We start from the raw sequence: 27,780 nt of genomic DNA, 5'->3' as shown, positions 1-27,780 counted from the left end.
AGGTCCCAAGTAGCCACAGATCCAGAGCACAAGTTTGACAAAGAATTACTATATTTATTTACAAAAGAAAATGAATGAACAAAAGGTTCAAGGCAATTAATGGCTTCAGGGTGGACCAAGGCCAAAACAACAAACAAAACAGTTCTAACTGGGGAAGATATAGCTTACCTAACAAAAACAAAGGAACCAAAAGACACAAGACTTACCTCCCTAACTAAGCAAAAACAGAAGATAAGAAATGGTTTAACAAAACTGGCAGTCCACCACTTCTAAAAGAACATCACTGGATTTACCAAAAAAAAAATGCAATGCAACGTGTGGCCGGTTGGGAGAAGAAGGAGATTAGGAATACCTGCTGCTGTTCAGCCGCCGACCGCTATCTTGGACCCTTTTATAGCAGGTACCTCCAGAAACAGCCAATCTGCCAGCCAGGATTGAAAACAACTGACCTATCACCTCTCAGCAATGACACACTCCAATCTGCATAAAGAAAACTACATCAACACAGACAAGGAAACGCAGAACACACAAAAATTACAACTGCAGTTGTAACAGTAGCATTCCATGAGTTCTTACTAAAGTTGATTGCTGAGGTGTGTATAACTTAGTATTGGTAATCATAATGCATTATAAGCCCCATCTGTCAAACTCTTGTTTATAACTACTAAAGAGGATCTACAAGACACTTAAAGTTATAACTCATTATAAGTCACATCTATAATGTTGCTTGATTATTGATAGAGTGCATGTGAAAGCATTATGTGTGTTTATGAGTGTAGACACAAAGCATTATGAGTGCAGGACAAATGCCAATAGTGCACAATAGATGTGGTCTTCAAAGATCACAAGACTTTTGTGTCCTTACCTTATTCTTTTGTGTAATGACAAGAATGAACATAAATATTGTATTCCTCTGCACATCATCTAACAATTAGCTGTGGCTGATACACTTATATTCATATATTTCTCTGACATTATTACATGACTCCTTGGATGACAATACAAGCCTTCCATAGCTGTGTGCTTGAGAAAGATAAGTTTGTTGTCTATTCTAGCCTCCCCCTTCTGAGCTGCTGCAATGGTGGACGAATGAAGGACCTATTTCTTGACTTGTTCTCACAATGGAATCCTGATTGTCAAAAGAATGTCCATCTTCACCAACTGAATGTGTTTACATTCATAGCGTACAATAAATTAAAAAAAAAAAAAAAAAAAAAAAAAAAAAAAAACATTATTGACTCTTATTCCAAATCACACAATGAAGTAGAATACCTATGCATAATAAATCCCTGAGGTATATAGCTCGCCTGCCAAAGGACCAGATGTAAATGTTTTTTGTAAATGTTTGTCATAACTGCAGTGAGAAAAGATCAAATCATTTGTTTTTACATACAAAATACATACTGTATATACATCACATAATTGAGAAATATTTTCTACTATAATAACTTCATCGGTACTGTAGGATGTCATTCTTGGAAACTGTGTGGCTCTGTTAACCAAAACTGTCCCTGGTAGTACCAAGTACCTAGTCTTTCCTCTAAAATACCGTAGATACCCAGTACTTCCAAAAATACTTACAGTATATGCTGTTTAATCTTTCCTCTAAAATTCCCAGCTGTTACTACCTTCTTCCACTGTACATTTACGTACCAGTAGGAACTGGTATGTTATATGTACAGATTCATATGACAAAATTACAGCGTACATTTAGAGGAATGACAAGGCAAATGTTGGGAAATTACACTATAAATTCAAAGTGTTATCCAATCCATTTACCTCAATTTATGTACCTCATTCTCATGTGCCAAATTAAACCGATTCATCAGTATAGTATAACTGTTATCTGCCTGCAAATGAGATTTGTGACATGTGGCGCTTCATAACAGTGACTATAATAGTTCTGGACACAAATGTCAGAGATTATAAAAAAAAATCATTTCAAAATTTGGAGATATTTATGGATGAAAGTTGCACTCACTCACAAAAATGTTACACACCAAGCATGTTTGTTATCACAATAATGAAATGCAATAAAATATCAGTGTGCTTTGCTGGATTACAAGTGTTAGAAAAAGTTAACCTATATAACCCATAACCCATATTGGGAAAAGCATATAACAAGTTGTAAAAACCTGCAAATGTATGGACTTATTTTCATAATGTTTGTGGCTAGAGGTAGAATTCCTCTGCCTCTCTCTCTCCCTCTCTCTCTGTTGTGTGTGTGTGTGTGTGTGTGTGTGTGTGTGTGTGTGTGTGCATGTGTGTGTGTGTGCTGTGTATGCATCCTGAAGGAATGACCTCATCTGGTTGTTGTGTGGAGAACGTCAGCCTCTTCTCCCCCTCACTGTGAGCCCCACAGTGTATGCAGTGAAAGAGAAAGGAGGGTAATTAAGAGAGAGAGAAAATGGATTTTTGTAAACTCACAATCAAACCGTCATTTTATACCCACATTATTTCTGTACATGGAAAAGTGCATTACCATCCAGACACATTGAATTGCCCATTTCTGGAAACAAAAGTGACATGGGTGACAAAGTGTGAAAAAAAGAGAAATGTAATGAAAAAATAATTTCATTCTTTGCTGGAGATTGAAATTCTCCTAGAAGAATATATTTCTGCCCTTTCTAGTGTGATACATCTGCATTATTCCGCTTTTAAGAGAACCCAATCGATTGATGGCATTGGATAAAAATATAATTGCTAATTTACTGAACACATTCATGCTCCCCTAAGGATGAGCCCTTTCATTTAATGTCAATTAAAAATATCAACTTTTCACACAAGATATAATTTAATGGGTGATCAATATAAATTTGCATTACATTCATTCCTCATAGCTGATGAACCACATTCGAGTTTAAGATAGATAAGATAAGATGAAAGATGAAAAACTTTATTGATCCCACGCCGGGAAATTAAGTTGTTACAGCCAGCAAAATACTAAAAAATATATAAAAACAGTGGCATTTGAAAGATCAACAATAAAAAAAAAAAAGCAACTGCGTATATCTACATTATTCACAGATTATAAAAAGTAGTAATTTACCGATGCTATAAACTGAAGTGCACTTGAGAAATACTGTTGCTTTAAAAACAACATTGAATTGCACAAATCAAACATGGATAATAAATTCAGTGTTTGTACTATTGCACAGTTGAAAAAAATACGCAACACAGTGAAAAATTGCACAAGATGTAATGGATGTGAGTATATATCAGCATAAATAACAAAAGCGCATAAACAGTAGGTTGTGTGATGCTGAAATGGAATGAAGGACTTGCAGTACCGTTCCTTCTTACACAATGGATGCAGCAGTCTGTTGCTGAAGGAGCTGCTTAAGCCCCCCACTGTCTCATAGAGGGGATGGGCTGGGTTGTCCATGATTGATGTCAGCTTGACTAATATCCTCCTGTCACCCACCTCCTTGATATTTTCCCACAACCCCAGCAGACCACTACATAGAAAACTGCAGATGCCACCACGGAGTCATAAGAAGTTTAAAATAATAACAAACATGCTCCAAAGGATTAAGGTGAACATCCAGGTATCTGTATTCATTCACAATCTCAATGTCCAAACCATGGATGTTCATTGGTGTTATCTATGGCGCATTCCTGTGGAAGTCTATCACCATTTCCTTTGTCTTCTTTATGTGTAGGTGGTTCAGTCCACTCTAGCTGACAAAGCTGGTGATGGCCTCCCTATATTCTAGTATGTTCCCCTGTGATATACTTCCAACGATGGCTCTATCATTAGAGAACTTGGATGTAACAGTTGTCAGTAGGGTTGAGCTGGATACTTATTTCAGATGAGTATCCGTTACGGATAAAGCATTTTTGACGAGTACGAGCATGATACGAGTAAAACTCGTCACTATCCGTGCTCGTGCTGAAGGAAAATCCTCATTGAGTAACTGACTGTCTTAACGCTCTGTGATTGGCCAGTCACACACAGTGCCCGCCCCTCCCTACACAGACACGTCTCTAGCTCACGTTGCTCTCTTCAGTACTCCCTAGGTTTTCTTCAGTTCGCCTCTATTTCGGTTTGTACACGGTGCATTTGACAAGACAGAGCTGAAAACGGCTCGTGTCGCGTCGGTCACTGCCTCCACTCCGGTCGGGGTTTTTTTTTTTCTTTTTTTTTGTTTACCGTCTGCTTGCTCTTAGTTTGGCTGGTGATATAAAGTCAGTTGGAAAACTTTGCTCGTACTGAACGCGGTGCTTTTGAGAAGAATACAGTGAACAAAGCTGACATATTATTTCCCTGTTTGCCATCACTGGATGTTTGCATGAATCACCAAGTTCACACAGATCATTAAAAAATAAACAGTCTTACAGACCATTTACACACTTACACACATATAGCTGAACACACAAGGTAGCCTATATTAATATTTTTATTGTATATCAATTTCAGACTTAAAATAATCTACCGATTTAAGCCCCACCCCAATACGGATACAGATAATTTAGATGGTTGAACAGATACAGATACAGATACAGATAGTGGTGTACTTGCTCATCCCTAGTTGTCAGTGTTGTGTCTGAAGTCTGATGTGTAGAGGGTGAAGAAGAAAGGAGGGAGCACTGTCCCGTGCCGAGCACCCATGCTGCAGACCACCACATCAGGCACAGTCGTGATGGTCCACGCAGCCAGGTGGCAGTCTACTCCAGCTCCTTCCAGCTTCCCTCTGGCAGTGATGGTTGTATTATTTTCAAAGCACTGTCAGGTCAAAAAACATGACCTTCACAGTGCTCCTAGTCCTCTCCAGGTGACAGAGGGATCTGTGAAGCAGATGGATCACTGCGTCTTCCACACGAATGCCTTATTGATATCCGAACTGTAGGGGGTCCAGCTGGTTGTTCATCGGGTGACTGAGGTTCAGTATGATCCTCTTCATCATCTTCATCAGGTGAGAAGTTAAGACTACCAGCCTGAAGTGGCTGCTCTCTCTGGGATGCACAGTCTTTGGAACTGGATCCACACAGGAAGTTTTCCACAGGGCTGGGACTCTCTCCAGACTGTAGAATCAAATCTTTTGAAAAACTGATTCAATTCATTTGCCCATTCTGGGTCTCCAGATTCTGGGCCCCTCCCACTGTCACTGTTGTGGCCTGAGATGATTTCATGGCACTCCAAATCTCTCTGGCATTGTTCCCCTGAAGGTGCTCCTCCAGTTTCCTCCTGTAGCTGTCCTTGCCTCTCCTTCTCTGCTTTTTCAGCTCCCTCTGCACCTTCCTCAGCTCATTTCTCCCCTAATCTAAAGACCCTCTTCTTCTAATTCAATAGGGCTTTCAGTTCTGGGGACACCCAGCGTTTATTATTTGGGAAACATGGGGCCTTCCTGGTAGGCACAGAAGTTAATGTAGTACATGATGCAGGTTGTTAATTTGTCAGTGTCCTTCTTGTGTGGACTGCACAACACTTTCCAGTCAGTGGTGTCAAAGCAGTCCCTTAGTGCCATACTGACTCCTCTGACCATCTTATCACATACCTTATGGTTGGTGGTTGTTTCTTGACCAAAGGTATGAATGCAGGGAGTGGACAAACCAGATCTGTGATTGTGATCTCAGTGCCCAGTGGGGGGAGGGGTGAAGGACTGCAAGCAACCTTAGTGCTTGCATACAGTAAGTCCAGTGTTCTGTTGTGTCCTTCTCTGGTGTGGTATTTAACATCCTGGGTGAGGGTGGGGAGAGTTGAGGACAGGGAAGCATGATTGAAGTCACCAGAGATGAGGAGGAGGGCCTGCAGCTCTGAAACCACATTGTGCAGGGGCTTGCATGCTGCTGCTGCATCGGCCGACGGGGGGGATGTACACAGTTATTGCAATGATGTATGAGAACCCCCTTGGGAAATAATATGGCCTAATGTTAACAGCTAGCAGCTTTATGTGTTTTGTGCAGCATAGCTGCTTAATACTGTTGTGCCCTGGGTTGCACCATCTGTTGTGTCTACAACATCCCGATGGCCCCACTTTTCTTCTTACCGCACTCCGCCACTCTCCTGTCCGCTCTCAGAAGTTGAAAATTTTCCAGTGTAGCATGTGAGTCCGCGAAGCACATAATAATACATTCCCAGTTCTCCATCTGCAGTCTGGTTAGCGGTGTTAACTCTTCCATCTTATTAGGGAGAGATCTCACATTCCCTATAATAAGAGATGGGGTGGATGGTTTATACCATCTTTTCTTCTCACGGCACTTCACCCCAGCTCTGCATCCCCTCCTCATTCTCTCTATTTCCATGGGGATCTCTTTCCACTGGGAGTATGTTCATGTTGCACAGTGCTATCAGCTGTTTCTGTGTGTAAACAATGGAGGCGTGACTGATTGGATCTCCTGATGTTGTTTCAAGTAATCCAACAAATTGTAAAAAGCAAATCGTACGCAAGATCGACCAAGACTAGTGATGGAAAAAACATGAGAAAAGCATGAAAACACACTAAGATAATGAGAAACAGTCAGAGCTGCTGTAACTAGTTGCCACTTGCCACCATCTTGGAAAAAAAATATTAATGATTGAATGCCCTCAACACTGAAAACCCCCATAACCCACACCACCAAGTGGTGAGGTTTTAGGGATGGGATTGTCTGTTGGTCACTTCGACTCCTTTCAGTCTGCCGCGGAGGAAGGACTTGCCGGGATGAGATAGAAGCGGAGAAAAGAAGCATGCCCCCCCCCCCCCCAACCCCCCAGACTATGACTATTAAAGGGATGTCTTCAAAAATGTGACTGTTAAAGTAATAATATCCCCATCAGCCTTGGCTGTGCCTTTTTTAGTGCTAATTAGTATATGTTAGCAAACTAATGCTAAACAAAATTGGTGACCATGGCAAAAACGTGGTGAACATCACCTTAAGTGCAGCCTCACAGAGCTACTGGAATTTTTGCAGTCCTCTCGTCTTCCTGCACAAAACATATCTTATAATTTAATGGACAGATTACCAATTTGCTGAAAACATTCATGCTCCTGATAGAACAAACCTTTCTGATTTTAATGATTCTATAGGTACTCACATTTCGGTCCTTGTTCTGGTAGGCCTCTGTGAAAATTGTGAAAAATATCACCACGTACGCTGGACAAAGCAATCTTTACTCAAGGTCGAATTAGTTTTTCCAGAGCTTGGCATGATCTGTGGTCTGTCCAATGTGTTAATATGTGTATGTAATATATATAGAACTTTGCAGGGTCTAATAGCTCCAGTAGGGCTTTGGATTGAATGTTCCTGTTTTTCTTTCTGTTTTTCTTCAGTTTATGAATATGCATGAGGGCAAAGAATTATACCTCTAGTTGCAGGAAGGTTGGGACACTGTGCAAAATGTAAATAAAACAGAATGCAATCTTTGAAAACAGTGTTTACCAACAGTTTTACAAAGTGTTCCTGAGCCCATGTGGTAATATCCTTTTCACAGTCATGTGTTCAAAATGGTGAACCTTGCCCCATTGTTGCTTGTGAACAACTGAGCCTTTTGAGGATACCCCTTTCATACCCAACCATGATACTTACACCTGTTACCAATTAACCTGTTTACCTGTGGAATGTTCCATTTTCTCAGCATTACACAACTTTCCATCTTTTTTGTTGCTCCTGAACTTGTTTGAAATGTGTTGCTGGCATCAAATTCACAATAAGCATATATTTACAAAAATCAATGAAGTTGATAAGGTAAAGCAGTAAATATATTGTCTTTGTACTGTTGTCAGTAGAGTATATGTCAACAAAGATTTTACACAGTATCCTAACTTTTTTCGGGATCAGGATTGGACTTTTGAAATACATGTTTTTCTGTAAAAGTCAGCCTTTTCTCTGCAGTATTTCTCCAGGTTATATTTTATTGTCTTCTTTCTAAGAACCTGATTGTAGCCATCATCTCAGTTAGATATCTCTAATATGTCTGAAACTGCTCCACATTCAGCCTGGCCTGGCCTCTCATATCAGTTTCTGATGCCAAAAGGGATGAGATGAGATGCTTTGTCTCACAGTTTGTTTGTTTTATTTCTTCACTGCGAGTGTAGGCGGATGTCGCCACCGACGAGAAGCTCAGCACAGATGGCAGTCGCTGCTGTGTTTGTACACTCCTTTCCATATGTGTCAGTATATACCTAGGCGCTGCGTGGAAGACTTTCAGTCTGCTGGCCTTATGCTGCTTCTTTTCAAGCACACCCACACAAACACAGAACTCCCCCCCCCCCCCCCCAACCATACACACACACACACACACACACACACACACACACAAAGCCAAACAGTGTATTTTTAACTGGCTTCAAGCCTAGGACTGTTTGTGAGCAAAACAATCACAAAACAAGAATGGAAAACATTGTATTGTTCTTGTAGGATCACGATTTTTGTACGTTATACATAGGTATGGCAGCCTTCTTCAAAGCACAATCACTAGAAACCCTCCCAAATAATGTCACACACACTCTGCATTCAATAATTAACACCTCTTTGGACCAACACCATGACTGTATCAGTTAGGTGTATCTTTAATTTATTTTTTTTAGGCAAGTTATTTATTTATTTATTGCATTATGGACTATCTTACATAATACTTGGCTTATTGTTCAGTTTTTTGCCTTTTGTCTGTATGTTTTTCTTATTATCACTATTATTTATTGTTTTATTGTTTAATCTATGTAATACATTGAGTACAATGTTTAATCCAGAGTCAGATTTCATTGTATGTGTACACATACTTGGCTGTGACTGTGGAGTCCTCTCTTGCATTTAACAGCCATTGATCTCACTTACACTGAGAGCTAAAGTACACACACAGACTGCTGCTGGTACTCTGTATGTGCATGATGACCATCTGTTATACTTGTGTGTTGTCTATTTTAAAACTCCTTCTGGTTGCATTTTGTCTCATGCACCGCGTAATTCATAGGCTCTAAGTATCTGTGGTCTGAGATCTGATAATGTGCTTTACAATATGAGTTATTAATGTGAGAAACAACCTGACATTAAAGGGAACTTAGCAGCTGATTTTTGCTTGAACACGCCCTTTTCATATATTCAGTAAATGCATTCAAATCCAGGGTGTGCAACTCAGAGTGAGTCAGATATGTAGGCATGACTAAGGATGCAAGGCAATGTCACAGATTTTCCATGTATTATTTGGGGTTTAAATGACAGAATCACTTGAATTTCTCTGAAAGAATGGAAAGAATTGCTACCGCAATGTATGCTATAGACTGGGATCAGTCTATATAATGACATGACTGTACACATAATTTACAAACTCAAAAAAATGTAATGTAATATTTCAATAATCCTTAAATTTATTTTGATTTCGAAGATACAGATAAAGGCATAATTAAAATCAAAGTGGTTCATCCTGTGGAGACCATTGTACACATATATTTAATACCAATATGGCCATTAGATTGTGATAGTTGTTATCTCTACCAGGCATAAGCCTAGAGGGGATCATTGTTTAGTTGTGCTTGTGCGTCTGTCCATGTGTATTTTTGATCTGGCTACAGATAATCTTGCATACTACTGGACTCATCAGTCTATGTATGATTCCATGCATCACTGGAAAGCTAAAGTACAATTAACGGCAACAATAAACAAATGAACGATTATAAGATTGAGACAACTCACTGATGAAGTCTCATTGTAATCCACTGATCGATGACATTCACACAAAAATAATCTTGTTACATCGGCAAAGGTCCATGCGATCCAATCCAGCAAAATATTTTGTCCAAAACACCATAATAATCAATGAAAAGCTGTTTTATCATTTCACATTAGCCAAATTAGCAATTTTTCAAGTTTATTCCATTATAATTCTAGTAAGCATGTGTGATATGTCTCAAAATGGCTGCTGCAATCTGACCTTTCAATTGACACCTCACTTGACCAATTACTATCTTACATGCCACGTAAACATCCGACATTAGCCAAGAAGAGTGAAAGGAGGTGCCTCACTTTCTTCTTTTGTGTAAAGAGTGGACTGCTTGTCATTTTGTGCAAATGTGTCAATGACTGGCGCTTCAAATAGCCAATGAAATTCTGAAGAGGTGGAAATGCTTCTTCAGTGGATAACCAAATCAAGGAATTCACTGTAAATTGGGATATTACATAGTGTTTGAAATTATGTAGTAAATGGCCTCAATATAAAGATATATTGCTTAAATATAGGGATAGTTATCCTAAATGTGAATATAGTTGCCAAAAATATAGATTTCCTGCATATACATATAGATATCTATAAAATAAGGTACGATAACACTTTATTGATCCCACACTGGGAAATTAAGTGCATAGAAAATTGCAGATGCCACCATAGTGTCATAATGTTTTAAACAGTGTCCTCCACACTCCAACGGAAAGTCCTCTTAAACACATTTGCGAAGCCTCACACACCGTGGTCTGTTGGTGAGGTAGTTAATGGTCCACACAGCCAAATGGCAGTTTACTCCAGCTTCTTTCAGCTTCCCCCTGAGCAGTGATGATTGGATTGTGTTGAAGACACTGGAGTAGTCAAAAAACGTGACCCTCACAGTTCTCCCAGTGTTCTCTAAGTAGGAAAGATTGGTGAAGTAGGCAGATGACTGTGTCTTCCACACCAATGCCTGATCGATATGTGAACTGTAGGGGGCCCAGCTCGCTGCTCGTCATGTGACAGAGGTGGTTGAACGTGATCCTCTCCATGGTTTTCATCAGGTGAGAAGTTAATGTTACCAGTTTGAAGTCGCTGGGCTCTCTAGGGTGCACAGTCCTTGGAACTGGAACCACACAGGAAGTTTTCCACAAGGCTGGAACTCTCTCCAGAGTGAAGAAGGTTGAAGATGTGCAAAACGATCCTGCAGAGCTAATCTGCACAGTCCCTGAGCAGTTTGGAGCTGATGTCATCAGCGCCTGTAGCATTCTTCACCTTCATCTTTCTTAGCTCCTTCCCCACCTGATCTGCTATTATGGAGAGGCTGGGGGTTGCTCCTGCTGAGTGAGTTGGGGGTAGTGGTATGTGGTTTCTGATGTGGAGTGGAGGGGGATTAAGTGGTGTGAGGAGGGTGTTGCTGGTGAATTGTTATTTGATAAATATAGTAAATGGCCTTTATTTGGAGAATGCTTAGACATACCATGACAAAAACATTTGTAAAGTATTCATTTTTGGTGGTATTGTTGTCAATTTTTATTGAACTTGGCATAGGGTAAGGCTCCATGCTGTAGTTCCATTGTGTCTTTGCAGCTAATAAAGCTAGATATAGTAATCTGCAGACTTATATTCCATATATATTCAGGCAGAAATAAAAAGTGTGTTAAAACTTCTATCACTCAATGAAAGTAGCACTTATAGTGATCCTGACTATTGAGAATAAAACTTCAGACCAAAACTATTCATGTAGTCCAGATATTTCAAGAACAACTTTCAGTTTGTTTTGGGTGTGCCTTGGATAGGCATTCTGGCATTTTAAAAGTCAGATATACAGAATATATACATCCTTTATGTCCTTTATTGTGTGTTTTCCAGCAGACAGATGATGCTGCCCAGACAGACAGCCAGTCATCAACACAGACTGTACCTGAAAGCACAGACGGCAAGGTCCAACCCAAGAGACTTCATGTCTCCAACATCCCCTTCAGGTTTAGAGACCCAGACCTAAGGCAAATGTTTGGTGTAAGTATGACAATATCTGACATTTCTGAAATCTGAGACATCCCAAGGCAATTTTTTTTAGAAAACTTTTCGGTTAGCAAAAATAAGAAAGAAAAACAGTTGGTTTTTAATTATGTGTTCAATTGATAACAAAAAAATATGTCAGAAGATTTAACAAATGATCACTCAGTATTTCTTTTTTTGTCTTTGTTTCTTTACAGCAATTTGGAAAAATTTTAGATGTGGAAATCATCTTCAACGAGCGCGGTTCTAAGGTACATTTTGTTTCTATTCTTTCTAAGTAAGTCTGTGAATTATTTTTATTTTTACTTTGTAGTAACTGTTGCAGACTTTTCTGGTCAATCACCACACAAATCTAGATGCTTTGTTTCTAAAAAAAAAAAAAAAAAAAAAAAAACAACCCAAAAACATAAAAAAAACAGAATGAATTTGGGTATACAATGACATTTGATTAAACAAAATTTTAACATTTATCCATTTGGATGTCCTTCATGGACACGACTAAATGCAGATTTGAAATTGGGACTGCGTTTGATTCACGACTGATGACTTTTAACAAGTCTATGAGAACACACGTTCAGATGAGACCATTCATTGGAAAAGGCCTGATATTTTAACCTCACAAAACAAAATGCTGACCTACAATGCAGCAAGGTATATGCAGTCCATGATATACTAAATTATAAACTATGTCAATTACAACATATTCTATACTTAGGTAGACTATTGTTTATCAAATCTGAAGTTCTTTTTAAATCCTTGAATTCTTCAGCGATTTTCAGAGAAGACTATTGTTGTGTGCTGTTTTTGTGTTCTTAGTTTTGGGTGATGTGCTATGGTTCCTGTTATTACTGTACTCTTTGTTTTCTTATTGTTGATGCCATGCCATAAAGAATCAAAGATTTCATTTTCCCTTCATTCATTTGATAGATTTAATTTCTTCTATTATTACTTCATCACAGGAACCTATTTGCCCTATCACCTTGCAATATGGCAACATTGCCGTACAACATTTAAGTCTAACTACAATGTATGCAATTGTCAGACATCCCTGCTATAAAAGCAGCCATTTATTACTGAGGGATTACCCTCAAGGCCTGAATTTACCAGGACAGTGTCGGTAACGGATGGGAGAAAACAGTGGAAACCTTCAATTCCAATAACTAACAGTTGTGAATAAAATGTCTGACAAACAGTATTGCAGTTTTTCCATTGTTCAAATTAAAAATGTTTTCTTTTTTAACTTAGTGAAATACCTAAGCTAATTGATATTCTGCATGAATTCAAGAGACCATTCAATAAACCCTTCCCCCGATAAGCAATTGTCCAATCATTGCTTAGCAAATGTAACAAAAGACAGCAGGCCTGTCAAGCTTCGGATTTCTGAACACGACACAGCAGTGTACATTGGGCTCTTGTACCTGCAATAGTAACCTTGCATTACTTCCAAGGCCAAGGAGCTCATAATTAGCTACCTACTGTATATTATTTTGTGTTACAGGTCATGTGAGTAAAAGCCCAGTCAGGATTGGAACATCCACTGCATGGAAGCTGGTCCTGGATGCTGCTATATCAGAGTACAGGCTAACTTTAGCCAAACTCAATGTTTTGCCTGGAACATGGAGCTTAGCTTCAGTCTTTTAGCATGCAATTATGTATGTAGTCCTCAAATGCATATTTAAGACCCATTAACAGTTCCGAGGAAGTCAACGACAGACAGTTTTCAACCAACTCATAAAATAAAAATTTAGCCAGCAAAATCGATGTTCACCCACTATGAGAAGCCTACTAAGCTTTTGCCTACCTCTGTCTGAAATCTTCAGGCACTCAATGTAGTACAGACAGAATTGTGTACACATCCATGTGTATGTGTATACGGCCCTTAAATTGCAACTGAATATGTGCCATGCTAGAATGGAAAGCTTGACAGGCATAGCAACAGTTGTTTCTAAGGGGGCAGGGGTTTAAAACGTCAGTTTGCTCTTATCATCAATGAATTTGCATTTTTTTTTTTTTCTGGATTTGTGTGATATTTTTGGATAGTAGTTAACATAGAATACTGAAGTATAAGCAGAAACTTGTGTTATACTAATTTGTGTATATACTGTGCTCCTTTTAAACCAAGTCATTATTTATTTAATGTATAATTTTCTAATAGTATAATATTTAAAAATAATGTGCATGTTGTTCTTGCCTCTTTCCGTCCTGCATTAGGGTTTTGGGTTCGTAACGTTCGAGCATAGCGTGGACGCCGACAGGGCCAGAGAGAAATTACATGGCACCGTGGTAGAAGGCCGTAAAATAGAGGTGCATGTTCTCAAAATTTTCTTTCAACTTGTTCCTTCTCCCTGTCCTCCTTTTCCTCTTTGTGCGTGTGTTTGTATATTTATGTGTGTTTGTATGTGTGAGCGTTTAACAGTCTACCACCACAACCCAATTTGCCATCTTTCTCATGACATCAACTAAACTGTCAAGTCATCCAAGCCTCATCATTTCCCTTTCCTTGTGCAGTTTCATTAACCCAGACACAAATAAATGTCAACATGTAACTAGTCCAAGATTATTGTATGTGAGAGTTTGCTGGTTTTAATTTTTTGTTTGTTTAATTTTTATGTTCATTTTCCTGTTTTTATTTTGTACAGTCAAGGCAACTGACCTCACGAAAGGTTTACATTCTCCTGTGTTTAAGAAGGTGCAAATATTGCTTTGGAGTTTGGCCATAACTCTAACTTTATATATATATATAAGAAATTAGCTTTCCCCCAGAAAAAGTCCTAAAATCTTGCTAATCCATGGACAGAGGAAGTACTTTTTATGACACCTGGAGAGCGAAATGCAAGGTTCACAACTAACTGATTCAATAGCATGACAATACCAAAGTGATATTTCAATGTCTTGTGTCCACTCAGCTAGACACCACCACCCTTGAAGCATAACTCTCTCCATTTTTGACCTGAGTATCAACATAATGATATTAACACATTAATACATTATTTAATACATTACACTGTCAGCACTGGTGTACATAGCTATTTGGACCAACCACTTCAGAGTTCTGATCATCCACATTTCCAAGTCTAGATGATCTGTATTGAAATCTGGACTGTGTAGGATTTACTACAAGGGCTGCTCTTTAAAAGGGGCTGTGGAGCATGGATTGAGCACAAATGGCACTGTATAATAGTAACAGGTTTGTTTTCTTTTTGTTTATTTTTTTCACTCTTCCATTGCCAATCCGTCATACCAAGCAATGTTGCCTGGCTGTTGTACTTATAGATATAAAATGATATTTCTATGATTGTACCCTGACAAGTACTGTGATACCCTGACACCACAGCACGTCTCCTCCATCAATAGGTCCAACCTTCCATCCATCCACTTTCAGTCATCACCAGGATCATGTTGGTAGCAGGGTAATCAATGTAGCCCAGAAGTCCTTCTCACTAGTCATATCCACCAGCTCTTCCTCAGGGATCCTGTGGCATTTCCATCGCAGATGAGATATATAATCCCTCAAGTGTGCTCTAGGACTTTCATTGGGGTCTCCTTCCAATTGGACCTCCCAGAATACCTACACAGAAAGAAAGGAGGGTCAAGGGGAATCCTAAACAGAGCCCAAAAACAGCACCTTAATCTTAGATTCCCTCGTCTACAAGAGCATGAAATATTTGAAGCCCTTCACATCAGCTGGAGTCTAAAGCAATATTTATTTAACATACAAATAGCAGTCAAAGCTTCGACCATAATACCATACCACCATAACTATATTCAAGGTAACGGTACATTTCATTTGGTTGCCACCAATGCTGACATGGTACACCAGATGATACTTACGAGAATGTGCAAGGAAGTCGGTGTATGTGACTAAAAGTAACATGAATAAAGCTTTAATACATTACTTCAATAAAGATAACAACTCCCATGATCCAACACAACATTACAGTGTCATCAAATTATATATTTTGTTTTCATTGTTTTAATTGTGAAACCCCTAGTGGCAGAAATTACAAACTGCATTTAAGACATTTTCTATATTTCTATATTAATTACTTTACACAGCTTCCAGTAATTTGACCCTCACATTTCCAGGTTAGCCCAAAGACCACACATAATATCTCAAAGGGCTAGGCCAACATCAGTACTGGTTCCAGACCTCTAGACAGTATAAGAAGACTGCATCGTTGTTAACTATCTTGGGGCCACAAATGAGTCAAAACATAGACCATGTTCTCATGTCTGTGCCTACTCCCTCCCCCAACTCTTCTATTTATTTCTGAACTCTGTGAACACAAATTTAAAAATGTATTTTCATACACCTATACATGTGTTCACAATAGACACACAATCTCTATGACGACAGCTTGCTCAGATTTTTCTCTGTACTCTTTTTTCGTGGCCAAATGGATGTCAACTGTAGGCAGAGGTCAGGGCCAATATTTGGTGTATTCCTGGGCTTTGTCTTTGATACCTCATATGCTGAAAATCTAGTTTCACGCAGAAACAGTAGCAAAAGGAATCAGAATGCCTTTTTAGACAGTTCAGTACCAGTTTCCACGTGAAAGCTACCAGACTTCAGTTGGCAGGAGAAGCTGCTGCTTCCCATCTCAGTGAATAGTATGGTAAACAGGTGTTACTGCAGTAGACAACTTTTGATGAAATTTACTGTTCTTACTGCTTCACCCAAAATCATCTTTAAGTCTGCAGGCATATTCTTTGTGGCCAGTGCCTCTTGTTGGATACTGCAGTGGACAGCTGCAACCAGTGGAGCAATGTCTTTAAGTCTTTTCACAACTCCAGTGAGTTTCCCGACCAAGGTCGAAGCTCAGATCCGCTGTAGTATGTAAAGGTAGAAGTTGGCAAAGCAGAAAATCTATAATTCTATTTTCCAATTCCATCATTCTGCATTTCCAAGATGTTCTCCTTCCCAGAGTTTCAAATACCAATGTTTTGTCATGCCCCTCGTCATGACACTGCTGTGACACCATTGTGCACGAGGCTGTCAACTAACTCAAATGTAAACCCATCTGTGGTAATGTTAAATGCTCACAGCAAGGTGATGTTCTAGGCCTACAAAGAGCAAAAAACTCTCCATATGGAGGCCAGATGGATGGATGGGTATAACACGGGAAACAGACACATTCAGGAAACAGCTGAAACAAATGGTCAGATCAATTTATGTTAAGTTACAACCCCAATTGACGACATAAAACATTAAAAAGATTGTTCCGTAGAGGTTTTTTTTGTTTGTTTGTTTGTTTGTTTTTTGTACTCTTACATGTCAAAAGGATTATCATACCTCAGTCTGTTTTATTTGTTTTACACAGCATCCCAACTTTTTGGGAGCGAGCAGGGCTATCTATCTATCTATCTATCTATCTATCTATGTGTGTGTGTGTGTGTACACACACACACACACATATATATATTCACATATATCACATACATACATAAACATACTTATTTAAACCCAGTCCTTGATCTTTTCCTTAATGTAACCAAGTATTTTTGGTGTCTACACCATGCTTGTCGTTGCCCACCCTCTTGTAGAACTGGCCCATCCAAAAGGACATATTATTTTCTTAACTTTCATTTTTAGTTATTAAAGTCAACATTTAAATATACAATAAAGAATAAAAAATTGTTAAAAATAGTTTCTCTTTTTAAAAAGAAAAAGACAACTTTTTTTTAGGGTACACTCATATATGGCCATTTTACACTGGCCCATTCCAGACCTATAAGTCTGTGCACAAGTGTACAGAGTTCTTCTACAGCAGAAGATGGCCACAAAAATTTGAAAATCTATCCTTTTGTAGGTTACAGCTAAATTAATTCATTGTTATGGCACAACAGGCAAAGATTTATAAATACTTTAAAAATGTTAATGTTGCTAGCATCCTTAATTGCCTGCCCCTCATCATGACAGGTGTCTGTGTCTCCACCACCATCTCTGCATGTTAACGAAAATCAAGCTAACGCAAGTGCTGGCTCCACACAGGACCTGGGTTTTGTTGGCAGGATAGAAGAGACTATGACTTTCACTGGTGAAATTCAAGTCAAAATCTTAAGGATGTATGTCCATTCCCCATCTGTTCCCTAACTGCCAGTGCTGCCTCATTGACTCCAGTGGACCTGTTAGCAATGGATGAACCGCCAACACAGCCAAAACTCAAACTTAACCCTGTCCCAGTTTTAGGACATGAGGCCAGGTGGTTCCTGTCACAATGGTATGATAAGTACACATTTTTAGAGCAAGGATTCCATATTTTGTCAAATGTGTCTGCATTTTGGTGAGAGAGGCAGGGAAGAGAAATTTGTGGATAAAGGGATTGGAGACACATGAGCAGGACTTTTTAGAAACATGAAGCAGCAGAGATCATCAGATAGCTGTGGAGAAATACAATAACTACAGAGACTGCGACAAGTCTGACCATGGCACAATCATCCATTAGCTTGTCAACACAGGGAGCTGAGAAGGTTAGATAAGAGAAAGAAATGGGAGTATGTGAAAGCAAAGCTAGGATGTGACACAGGATGGAGTTCCAGATTGACACAAGCCAGTAATGTTCCCTCTGTATGACATAATCCTTGAAATACTGTCAGAATATGCAGAAGATGGAAGACAGAGTCAATTGATGATCATTATTACAGCAGATGCAAACAAAGAAATTATTTTCTCCCCTTGTACTCTTTAAAAAACTAAACCGTCCAATAAAGACTTTGCAACCAATGCCCTACAATCTATTAATGTTTCAGTGACAGGCACAGTGTATTTGATTGAAATCTTCAACAATCACTGACAGACATCCACTCCAGTGACACCTCTATTGTAAATTGTAATTGTAGCTCTAACAGTGACCAAAAAGATTATTGCCTCACTGGGAAAATCTGCAAGAGTCAGGAATAGGTATATTAAACCAACTAACAGACTGTCAGTTTAATGAACTCAGTGACCAGGTTCCACAGTGACTCATGTCACTGGATGAAATCAGCAGCCACTCCATGGCTCTTGTGACATGGGCTTGACCAACATGACAAAAAGCCTAAATGATGCAGGAAGGCTTTTCTATATCAGTGTGACAGAGTGGAAGCTTTCTGTAGCATGCCACAAGGAAGGAGAAACTCTTTTTGATGTGATGGACATATACAATGAAGACTTCCCTAATGTTCATTGCTTGCAATAGCACTGATCACTCTAGCTCCATTATGTTAGAAAAATTGAAATGTCCCTTTTTAAGGCTGTTCCCCAGCCTTGTACACCTTTAAGAGATGCCAAGTAGTGTGACAAAGATGTTGGTAACCTGGGGATTATTACGGGTTGGTATTTTTCCATTATATTCATATCTAGCAAAAGCAAGCAAATTTGACATGCTTGCAGTGTCTGTCAACTCAACAATCTGGAGAGCATAGAAACAGCCTCCATATATTCTAGGTGCCTCAACACATCTTCAGCCATATCATCATTACAGCACTTTACTGTATTATCAGACAAAGAAATCACGCTAAATTGTTTAGCTGCTTCCTCATCAATCACCCCAACCATCTCTGCCTAAAATCAAACCCCACCAATGGTGTGTGGCTTTGCAGTTTTTATGATCAGCTTTGCTCTCAGTGACATGTGGATTCAGTTGCTTTGATGGCTCAGATACTCTCCCTCAGCTTGCTTTTAAAAAATTCTCAAGGCTTGGATGAATATTGTCCTCGTTTAGTTCTTACATGGCGGTGCAACTTGCAGGTATTCAGGGCCTCATTTGCTAACATCTCCAAGCATAGTGCACTGACAGGCATGGGATTGTCTCCTAGTCCCACATTTGGAAATCCCAGTGATAAGTACTCAAATGAGTATTTTCTATGAGTCCTCTGTTTTGCTTTCATGGATTGATTTTGGTTTTCCTATGATAGGATTGTTGAGGTTGATTCTTCATTAACAACTTTCCTTTTGCCACCTGATACTGCTCCATTTTAAGTCTTTCCCTGTCAATTAGGAGGTATTCTGTCAACTACGAGTTCCTACCATTGACAAGAGAGGTCAGATAAATGAAGAATAACGTAATTTAAACCCTATGGCTGTGTTTTATTAGTTGTGATTACTTTTTTAAAAATGTAAATATTGAATCGTATTTTGTGGTTACATCAATCTTGATTGCAAAATTGAAAAAGTTATTTATTTGCTGTAAATGACCTCTCGCAGCCCACCAGTAGTACTTTCATGGCCCATCAAAGCCCAGACATTCTGAATCACTGTAGTGGAGCAAAGAATGTACAGTATTCTTTGGTTTAGTCCAAGGTCTAGAACTTTTACTTTTCATCTCAAGCCTCCTTTTCCTTCCCACATATGGCATCACCAATGTTGCTCTTTCATGGCTGTGTATATGATGTGTATAAGACCTCCCAACCACCTCATACTCCCATTACATTCTCACAAAGGCAGTAGCGATTCCCTCCCTAGTAGTTGTAGTAATAGTAGTTGTCCTTGGGAAATTATACAACTCATTACTGGGATCGATTGTATGTTCTTCTTGTCCTTGTTTCCTTTCCTGATTGTTCATTCACCTTCTTGACATACCAGCTTTATCAAAAAGATCATCTACCAGTTCCCTGGTCTTTATCCTCTGTAACAGTAACCAACACTTGTTTCCTTACTTACAATGTTAGTCTTAACTCTGATCTTGATCTGACCTTAACCCCTTTCCACCTGGTATTGATATGTGATCTGTGTCTGGATTAGGAAAAACACATGATAAAACAATCTGTATAGATACACAGAACACATTAAAAATGGAATGCCATCAGATTGAACAGACCACATGTTGAATGGCCAGATTGCATCTCTGCCTTGTCCTGCTCTCTCAAGCTGTCTGTCAAATAGGTACAGATGACCTACTCTGTTGCAAAGGAACAACTACACCCTTTCCAGCAGCATCACTTAGTGGGCTATCATATCAAAAACAATCCCATGTTGAGAAAGAGCAAGGATCTGTGATGGTGGGGGCATGTTGCTTTGGCTACCAGTGAGGCATGAAATTAAATATGATCCACGGAGGCTAGTTTGAGTAACACATGTATGAGTTCCAGGGTTTATCAGACCTTCAAAACACTACACTACACAGCAGTTTAGAAGTTCAGTTGAGAGACAGGATTTTTGAGCACTGGAAACTTATGACAATGGCATTTACTGTGTTTAATCTGTTATCACTACAATGACATGCTGGACAGTACAAATAGGTGTTCTTGTTACAGAGTAATCTACAAGGAATGCACGCTTATACTATACTTATACGTATACTAGATTTGCCACAGCAGCATCTTGCAGAATAAGGTGACATTACAATCCTGCAAAATATTTTGCCTGACAACCTTGCACTTTTTTGCATTGGTATTGGCACCCCTGCTGTGTTGTCAGACTGGCCTTATTCAAATGAATGATGAGGCTGCATTTTTTCCCATAGAGTTGAAGTCGGTTTGCACTTTGACCTGCAAGTCACCATGTTTGTTGACAGCTCTGCCAGTTGTGCCTACCTAATGTGCATACTGAGATTCAGTCAGATGTAATTATTGATACACAGATCACATGTTCATCCAAGAGGAAAATGCGGTCTTAGCCGAACTATCAGCTCAGGGTATTTCCTTAAAGCTCCATAGCAAGATGATCTCTTTGGAAATGTAACAGAGAGACAACTTCAAATGTTCTTTCTGGATTACTGTTGCTGCCTCAACTGCCATATAAGGAATCTCAGCTACACAACCACAAAACCATATGCCCTTACATTTGCAATATCAAAAGATTTCTTCTGGGTCAATGAAGTTTGATCTATCTAATCTAACATGGCTCAGCTGTGTTTTACAGACTCGACTTCTTTGGTCAGCTTAAAGCTGAATACTCAAAGCCTATGTAATGAAGTACTGTGTCACTGCCACACTGCTTCGACAAAGAAGTGCTAAAGCAGTGGCCCAGGTAACATCAAAACTTAATAAAATAAATCTGATTTTAGATTACATTATTTTTGTGTGTCATTACAGATCAGTGAAATTACATGTTGATAAAACATGGTCTGGATGCCTTCAGAGTGTTTACGGATTCTTTAGAACTCTATTTAAGAGTTACGCCAAATATTATCATCTCTGTAGTGAAGTAAATGAGATGTTTTGGTCCAAATCAATCATTATGATAGATGAAGACAACTTGTTTGGACAAAATGGTCAGAGTTATGCTTTAAGAAACCAGCCAACTGCTTGTATAGAGAGAGCTGAAAGAGAGAGTTTGTGCAGTGGAATGATTGCAAAGTTTTCTTGGCCACCTGAGTAAGATGCTGCTTATTCCTTTCTCATCCCCTCCTCCCCCACCATCCTTCCAATGGTAGCTTGTTTAGGGCCCCATCCAACACAGTTACATCGGTAACAGTACACAAACAAGTGGGCGGGGCCAAAAGGTTTTGGAATGGTAAGTGTGGGCGAGCAAGCCATTCTGCCAGCATTTCCTCTCTCTCTTCCTCTCTCTTTGGAACGTTTGCAACGCTAAAACTCACGTGACATTTCTTTTGAATTGTGGTTAAGTTGATGCTGTATATTGACATACATATTTTCTTGCGTGTCGGCGTGCGTGTCCATTCACTAAGTGTTCTCCTGAAGCTGCGTGTGCGAGCGATACTGACTGAGATATGAATTCGTTTGCACATCTATCTGAGATTGTTGGAAACCCATTCATTAATTTATTTTATTTTATAAGACAATGCACTCTTATTTTAATTTACTCTGTTGCTGTTGTTTGAATTTGGAATGATTTGATTGGTTGATTGACTGACTTGGTTGGTTTATTTGAGTACATCTATTTTCTTTGGTTATTTTTTGATCTTAATGACTATTCTTGCAATGAATAAGAGAGGCTGTTGTCTGAGTGTGGATGCTTTGTGTTGCTTTCGTGTCAACAGTTCTTCTCCCGATTTAAGGTTGACTTGATGTTGCATAATGCTCCCAACATATTCTCTTCTCCCTTTTACCCAATGACATTTTGTTTGTGTTTTTTCTCCTCCTCCTCCTCCCCACCGCATGCATCTATACATTTAAAAAACATAATTTTGCCAAGTGCACCTGTTGTTTCTTTACTTTTGTCTGTATGTTACTGAAATGTCACTATAATTGGGGAGAGCATGCTGGACAATGTCATAAGATAGAAAATATGAAAATGATAAAGAAAACTAATTTGTTTTGGATGTGTCTTCAAGTGTTTCTGAATGCAATTTTGAAAAAACACAAACTACTTGGGTGTCTGCCATGATGCAGTGTGCTGCTTTCTTTGTTTATTACATCAGGAAAGTATGCATGCAGATATAAGTATGTATATGTAGCATTTACTACCAACATATAAGTCTCGTAACTCATGGACCTCTCTCTATCTGCTGTAGGTCAACAATGCAACAGCCCGAGTAATGACTAATAAGAAGACTGTCAACCCATATGCAAATGGTAAGGCCAAGTTCATGTTTACATTGCAGAACCCCCCCCCCAATAATATTTAATCTTTCATTGCTTTTCCATCATTTTTCCAATCACTTTAGATTTAGATTTTTTTTTTCTTTTTTTCTTTTTTTTTTTTTTTTGACACTGGCCAACAGAAAAAGACTCCTAAACATCAAAGTGAAAACAGATCTCAACAAACTGATCTAAATTAATTACAAGTTTAAATTACAAAATACAAGTTTCCACCCTACACACAGCAATGATCACTGTTGCAGCCAATGGATTTTAGAAGTCAAATAAGTAGTTAAAGGGATATCATTTGTGTGTAATCAACCTGTATCTGGAAGGTCAAATTTTCAGTTTCAAAGTTTCAGTCACTTTTGTCACAACTCCCAAGAAAGTGATTGAAGAGTGCAAGTCAGGTGATGGATACAAGAACATTTCCCACTGACTGAGCATTTCCTAAATCAATTAATTTAATCATTAAGAAATGTAAAGAGTACGACACAGCTGTAAATCTGCCAAGAACAGGCCATCGTCAAAAACTGAGCAATCGGGCAAGAGTCTATTGAGGGAGAACATCAAGAAGCCTGTGACAATTCTGAAGGAGTTCAAAGCTTCAGAGGGTCAGATTGCAAAAAAGCCACTCCTATAAAAAACCTGTCATAACATCACACCTACTGTACAGTTTCAAGAGGGTACAAGGGAGGCTCTGAAGTTAGCTGGAGGAAGCTTCAATAGTCTGATGACAGCAACATTGCGCTATTTCTTCATCAGACCAAAGTCTGTTTTCAGTGCAAGTCAAACACAGCTGAATACAATTAAATCCTGACGCATTTTGCAAGAAACCTGCGAGTAGGAACAAAATTAGTTTTCCACCAGAAAATTATGCCAGGCATTAAGCCAAAGTTAACTTACACATGAATATCTTAACAACACTGTTAACGTTCTGGAGCGGCAGAGTGAGACTCCAGAGCTATTGGGAATTTGTGGCTGAATGTGAAAAAAGCTGTTCAGTCATGATGCAACCTGATAGACCTAAGCAGTTTTATGTCCAGATGTGCAAAGCTGACAAAGACCTATCCACTACCAAGGCTGTAATTGCACTTAATCATCATTATCATTTTGCATCTCCCGCAGAAATAAAACCTGGAAATTTCAAAGGTGGTGAAGAAGCACTGTATTTGGAGGCATTATGGACAAAAACAGCTTTCAACTGCTGGTATCAGGCCTATTTGACACCAAGTCAAACTTAGACCACAGTAAACCAAGGATGTTACATCTATGACATCACACAAAGGTTTCTGAAAGGATATTTGAAAACCTGAATTTGAATTTACTGTAGCCTGATTCAAGCCCTTTGAATTACTCTTAACATCAGTTCACTTCACATCTCCTTTGTCCTACAATTCTTTCTGCAACAAGGCACCATGAAACGCAAACATAAAACATGAAACATAAACAGTAAAGACACATTAAAACAACTGAAGACTTTAACAATGCTGTACTGTCACCATAAATAAAGGGTGTATGATGAACACAATTAAAGCTACAACATAAAGACATAAAGAATAAAGACAAGAAAAATAAAAAAGCTAAGTCTGTGTGCATAGCTAAGAGGCAGTTTCTGCAAATTCAATTCAATATTCCTTTATTAGTCCCGCGAGGGGAAATTCCAAATTACAGCAGCATCAATAAAGCAGATAGATAATATAAGAAGTGCATGCAAATTAAAAACAACATCAGTATATACAAAAGAGTGGGAATTTTAAATAAAAAATAAAAAGAAACGTCATCCTAAAAAAAATGTAAAAAATTGTAAGAAATTGTAAATAGTATTTACAGACTGTTATGTACATGTTTTATTGCACAGCTCATTGCACAGACTATTGCTATAGACTATAGACTATTACTATATACACCAGTGTTTCCCAACCTTCCCAGCCATATATTTTACATTAAAAAAACCACAAGGCACACCACTAAACAAAAATGTCACAAAAAGTATATTTATTGAAATACAATGAAAATCTAGTCTCAATTTACTCAATTTACTTACCCGGTGTGAAACCTGGGCCTGTTTAGTTGAACACAAAGCTGATATTCTTGCAGGAATTGAAGAAAAACACACAGGAAGATTTCACCTGATTGGTGCTCTAAGCCAGGGTACTGCAGAGGAGAATCCGGCTGATAGTCGAACCTCGGATTCAGGAGGAACAATGCGGTTTTCGTCCTGGCTGTGGAACACTGGACCAGCTCTATACCCTCCACAGGGTCCTTGAGGGTTCATGGGAGTTTGCCAACCAGTCCACATGTGTTTTGTGGATTTGGAGAAGGCATTTGACCATGTCCCTCGCGTCATTCTGTGTGAGGTGCTCTGGGAGTATGGGGTTGCAGGCCCTCTGCTGAGGGCTGTACAGTCCCTGTTCAACCGGAGCAGGAGCTTGGTCCGCATTGCCAGCAGTAAGTCAGACCTGTTCCCGGTGCATGTTGGACTCCGCCAGGGCTGCCCTTTGTCACCGGTTCTGTTCATTATTTTTATGGACAGAATTTCTAGGCGCAGCCAGGGGCCGGAGGGGGTTCGGTTCGGGAGCTGGCAGATTTCATCTCTGCTTTTTGCGGCTGATGTTGTCTTGTTGGCTCCCTCGAGCCAGGACCTTCAGCGTGCACTGGGGCGGTTCGCAGCCGAGTGTGAAGCAGCTGGGATGAGAGTCAGCACCTCCAAGTCTGAGGCCATGGTTCTCGACCGGAAAAAGGTAGCTTGCTCCCTCCGGATTGGGGGAGAGTTCCTGCCTCAAGTGGAGGAGTTGGGATCTTGTTCACGAGTGAGGGAAGAATGTAGTGTGAGATTGAATCGGATCGGTGCAGCGGCAGCAGTAATGCGGTCGCTGTATCGGTCTGTCGTGGTGAAGAAGGAGCTGAGCCGAAAGGGGAAGCTCTCGATTTACCGGTCAATCTACGTTCCTACCCTCACCTATGGTCATGAACTTTGGGTCATGACCGAAAGAACGAGGTCCCGGATACAAGCGGCTGAAATGAGTTTCCTCTGCAGGGTGGCAGAGCGCTCCCTTAGAGATAGGGTGAGGAGCTCTGTCACCCGGGAGGAGCTCAGAGTAGAGTCGCTGCTCCTCCACATTGAGAGGAGTCAGCTGAGGTGGATCGGGCATCTCTATCGGATGCCCCCTGGACGCCTCCCTAGGGAGGTGTTCCAGGCATGCCCCACCAGGAGGAGGCCCCAAGGAAGACCCAGGATACGCTGAAGTGACTATGTCACTCGGCTGGCCTGAGAACGCCTCGGGATCCCCCCGCATGAGCTGGAGGAAGTGGCCAGGGAGAGGGAAGTTTGGGCATCCCTGTTCAGACTGCTGCCCCCGCAACCCGGCCCCGGATAAAGCCGGTGAAAATGGATGGATGGACGGATGGATGGTGCTCTAAGCCAGCGGACCACAACCTTTTTTGCGCCACGGACCGGTTTCACGTAAAGCAATAATTTGCCGGACCAGCATAGAAATGAATAAAAACAAATTATCAAAAATACAACTCAATATTACCCTGAATGTAGTTGTAATTAGTGGGAGCCCTGTGCTTCTTTCTCTTCAACGAGAAGGCTTCATTGCCTCATTTGCACGCCTGTCGCCACATATTACGCAGAGCGGGCTTGGTGCATGAGAATCACCTGAAGCGATAAACCCGTATTTTAAGTAGGACTGCTGATATTGTCTCTTAAATGCAGCTTTCTTTTTCTTGGAAGTTGTAGGCTCTTCTTCTTCTGTCTCATTATTTGTTCTTTCCCCCTCTGAAGAGGCTCTCCAAAGAAGGTTGTTTTGTGTTTTTTTTACTAATTTTTGCCAGCTTGTGGGCTTATTTTTTTACTACTGTAAACTACTGGTGGATGCACCTGATTTTTAAATAAGACTTCTTTCAGATTCTGATGAGCAATAAAATATTTTTTGCTCAGTCTCTCTGTGCGGCCCGGCACCAAATGGCCCACGGACTGGTACCGGTTTGTGGCCCAGTGGTTGGGGGCCGCTGCTCTAAGCCTTAGAGCACCAATCAGGTGAAATTGGATAATCTTCCACGGCACACCTGATGATTTCTCACAGCACACTTGTGTCACGGCACAGTGGTTGGGAAACACTGCTCTACATATTCCATTCATATGTAGCTAATTTGCATATATTAAGGTGGGAAATTTAATGTTGTCCAGATTGAAGGTTTTATACTGGTGGTGTGCTTCCTCTCTGGCTACTACAAAGTTCACATTTATGGTTTTAAGTGAAGTCAGCTAATGGATCATTTCCCATGACATCTGATTAAGTTTCAACGAGACTAAAAGTCGATGCTGTGTCACTGTTGGTAAAACGATGTTTAAAGCAAAATGAGCAGACCACTGCTGTACCAAAAGATATGTTCTACTTACCTGATATGTTCAATATGAACATTTTGTGCTTCCAGGGAAAAGTTTGTTGTTTTTTCTTGAAAATTTACTCTATGTAAGTCTTTGAGCTCATTCAGAACATACAGGGAATATAAACCAAACACAATGAAACACTGTTGCCTGTTCTGTCTCTTTCTCTTCATCTGTCTTGTTTCAGGCTGGAAGCTAAATCCAGTGGTCAGCGCTGTCTACAGCCCAGAATTCTATGCAGGTAGGAGGACATGCCCTTCTCCATCTGTCACCATCTCCTTTG

The 27,780-nt window shown here is 39.7% G+C and overlaps 1 protein-coding gene across 12 annotated transcripts in view; it reads left to right on the top strand.

The window, feature by feature from the left end:
- The window catches only part of rbfox1 (RNA binding fox-1 homolog 1), a 460,574-nt gene that overhangs the window by 376,485 nt on the left and 56,309 nt on the right, over window positions 1–27,780 (top strand). For 10 of the 12 annotated variants that reach the window (XM_076751986.1, XM_076751987.1, XM_076751988.1 and 7 more), the window contains 5 exons: window positions 11,489–11,635; window positions 11,836–11,889; window positions 13,850–13,942; window positions 23,035–23,095; window positions 27,685–27,738. In XM_076751986.1, coding sequence (XP_076608101.1) covers window positions 11,489–11,635; window positions 11,836–11,889; window positions 13,850–13,942; window positions 23,035–23,095; window positions 27,685–27,738 — 409 coding nt within the window. The remainder of the gene's footprint in view (window positions 1–11,488; window positions 11,636–11,835; window positions 11,890–13,849; window positions 13,943–23,034; window positions 23,096–27,684; window positions 27,739–27,780) is intronic. The other 2 variants (XM_076751995.1, XM_076751985.1) reach the window with 1 other exon arrangement.

This window comes from Chaetodon auriga, chromosome 16 (genome assembly GCF_051107435.1).
Source record: "Chaetodon auriga isolate fChaAug3 chromosome 16, fChaAug3.hap1, whole genome shotgun sequence".
NCBI lineage: Eukaryota > Metazoa > Chordata > Actinopteri > Chaetodontiformes > Chaetodontidae > Chaetodon > Chaetodon auriga.
Note: the sequence above shows the minus strand (reverse complement) of the source record. Positions and strands in the feature narration are given on the sequence as shown.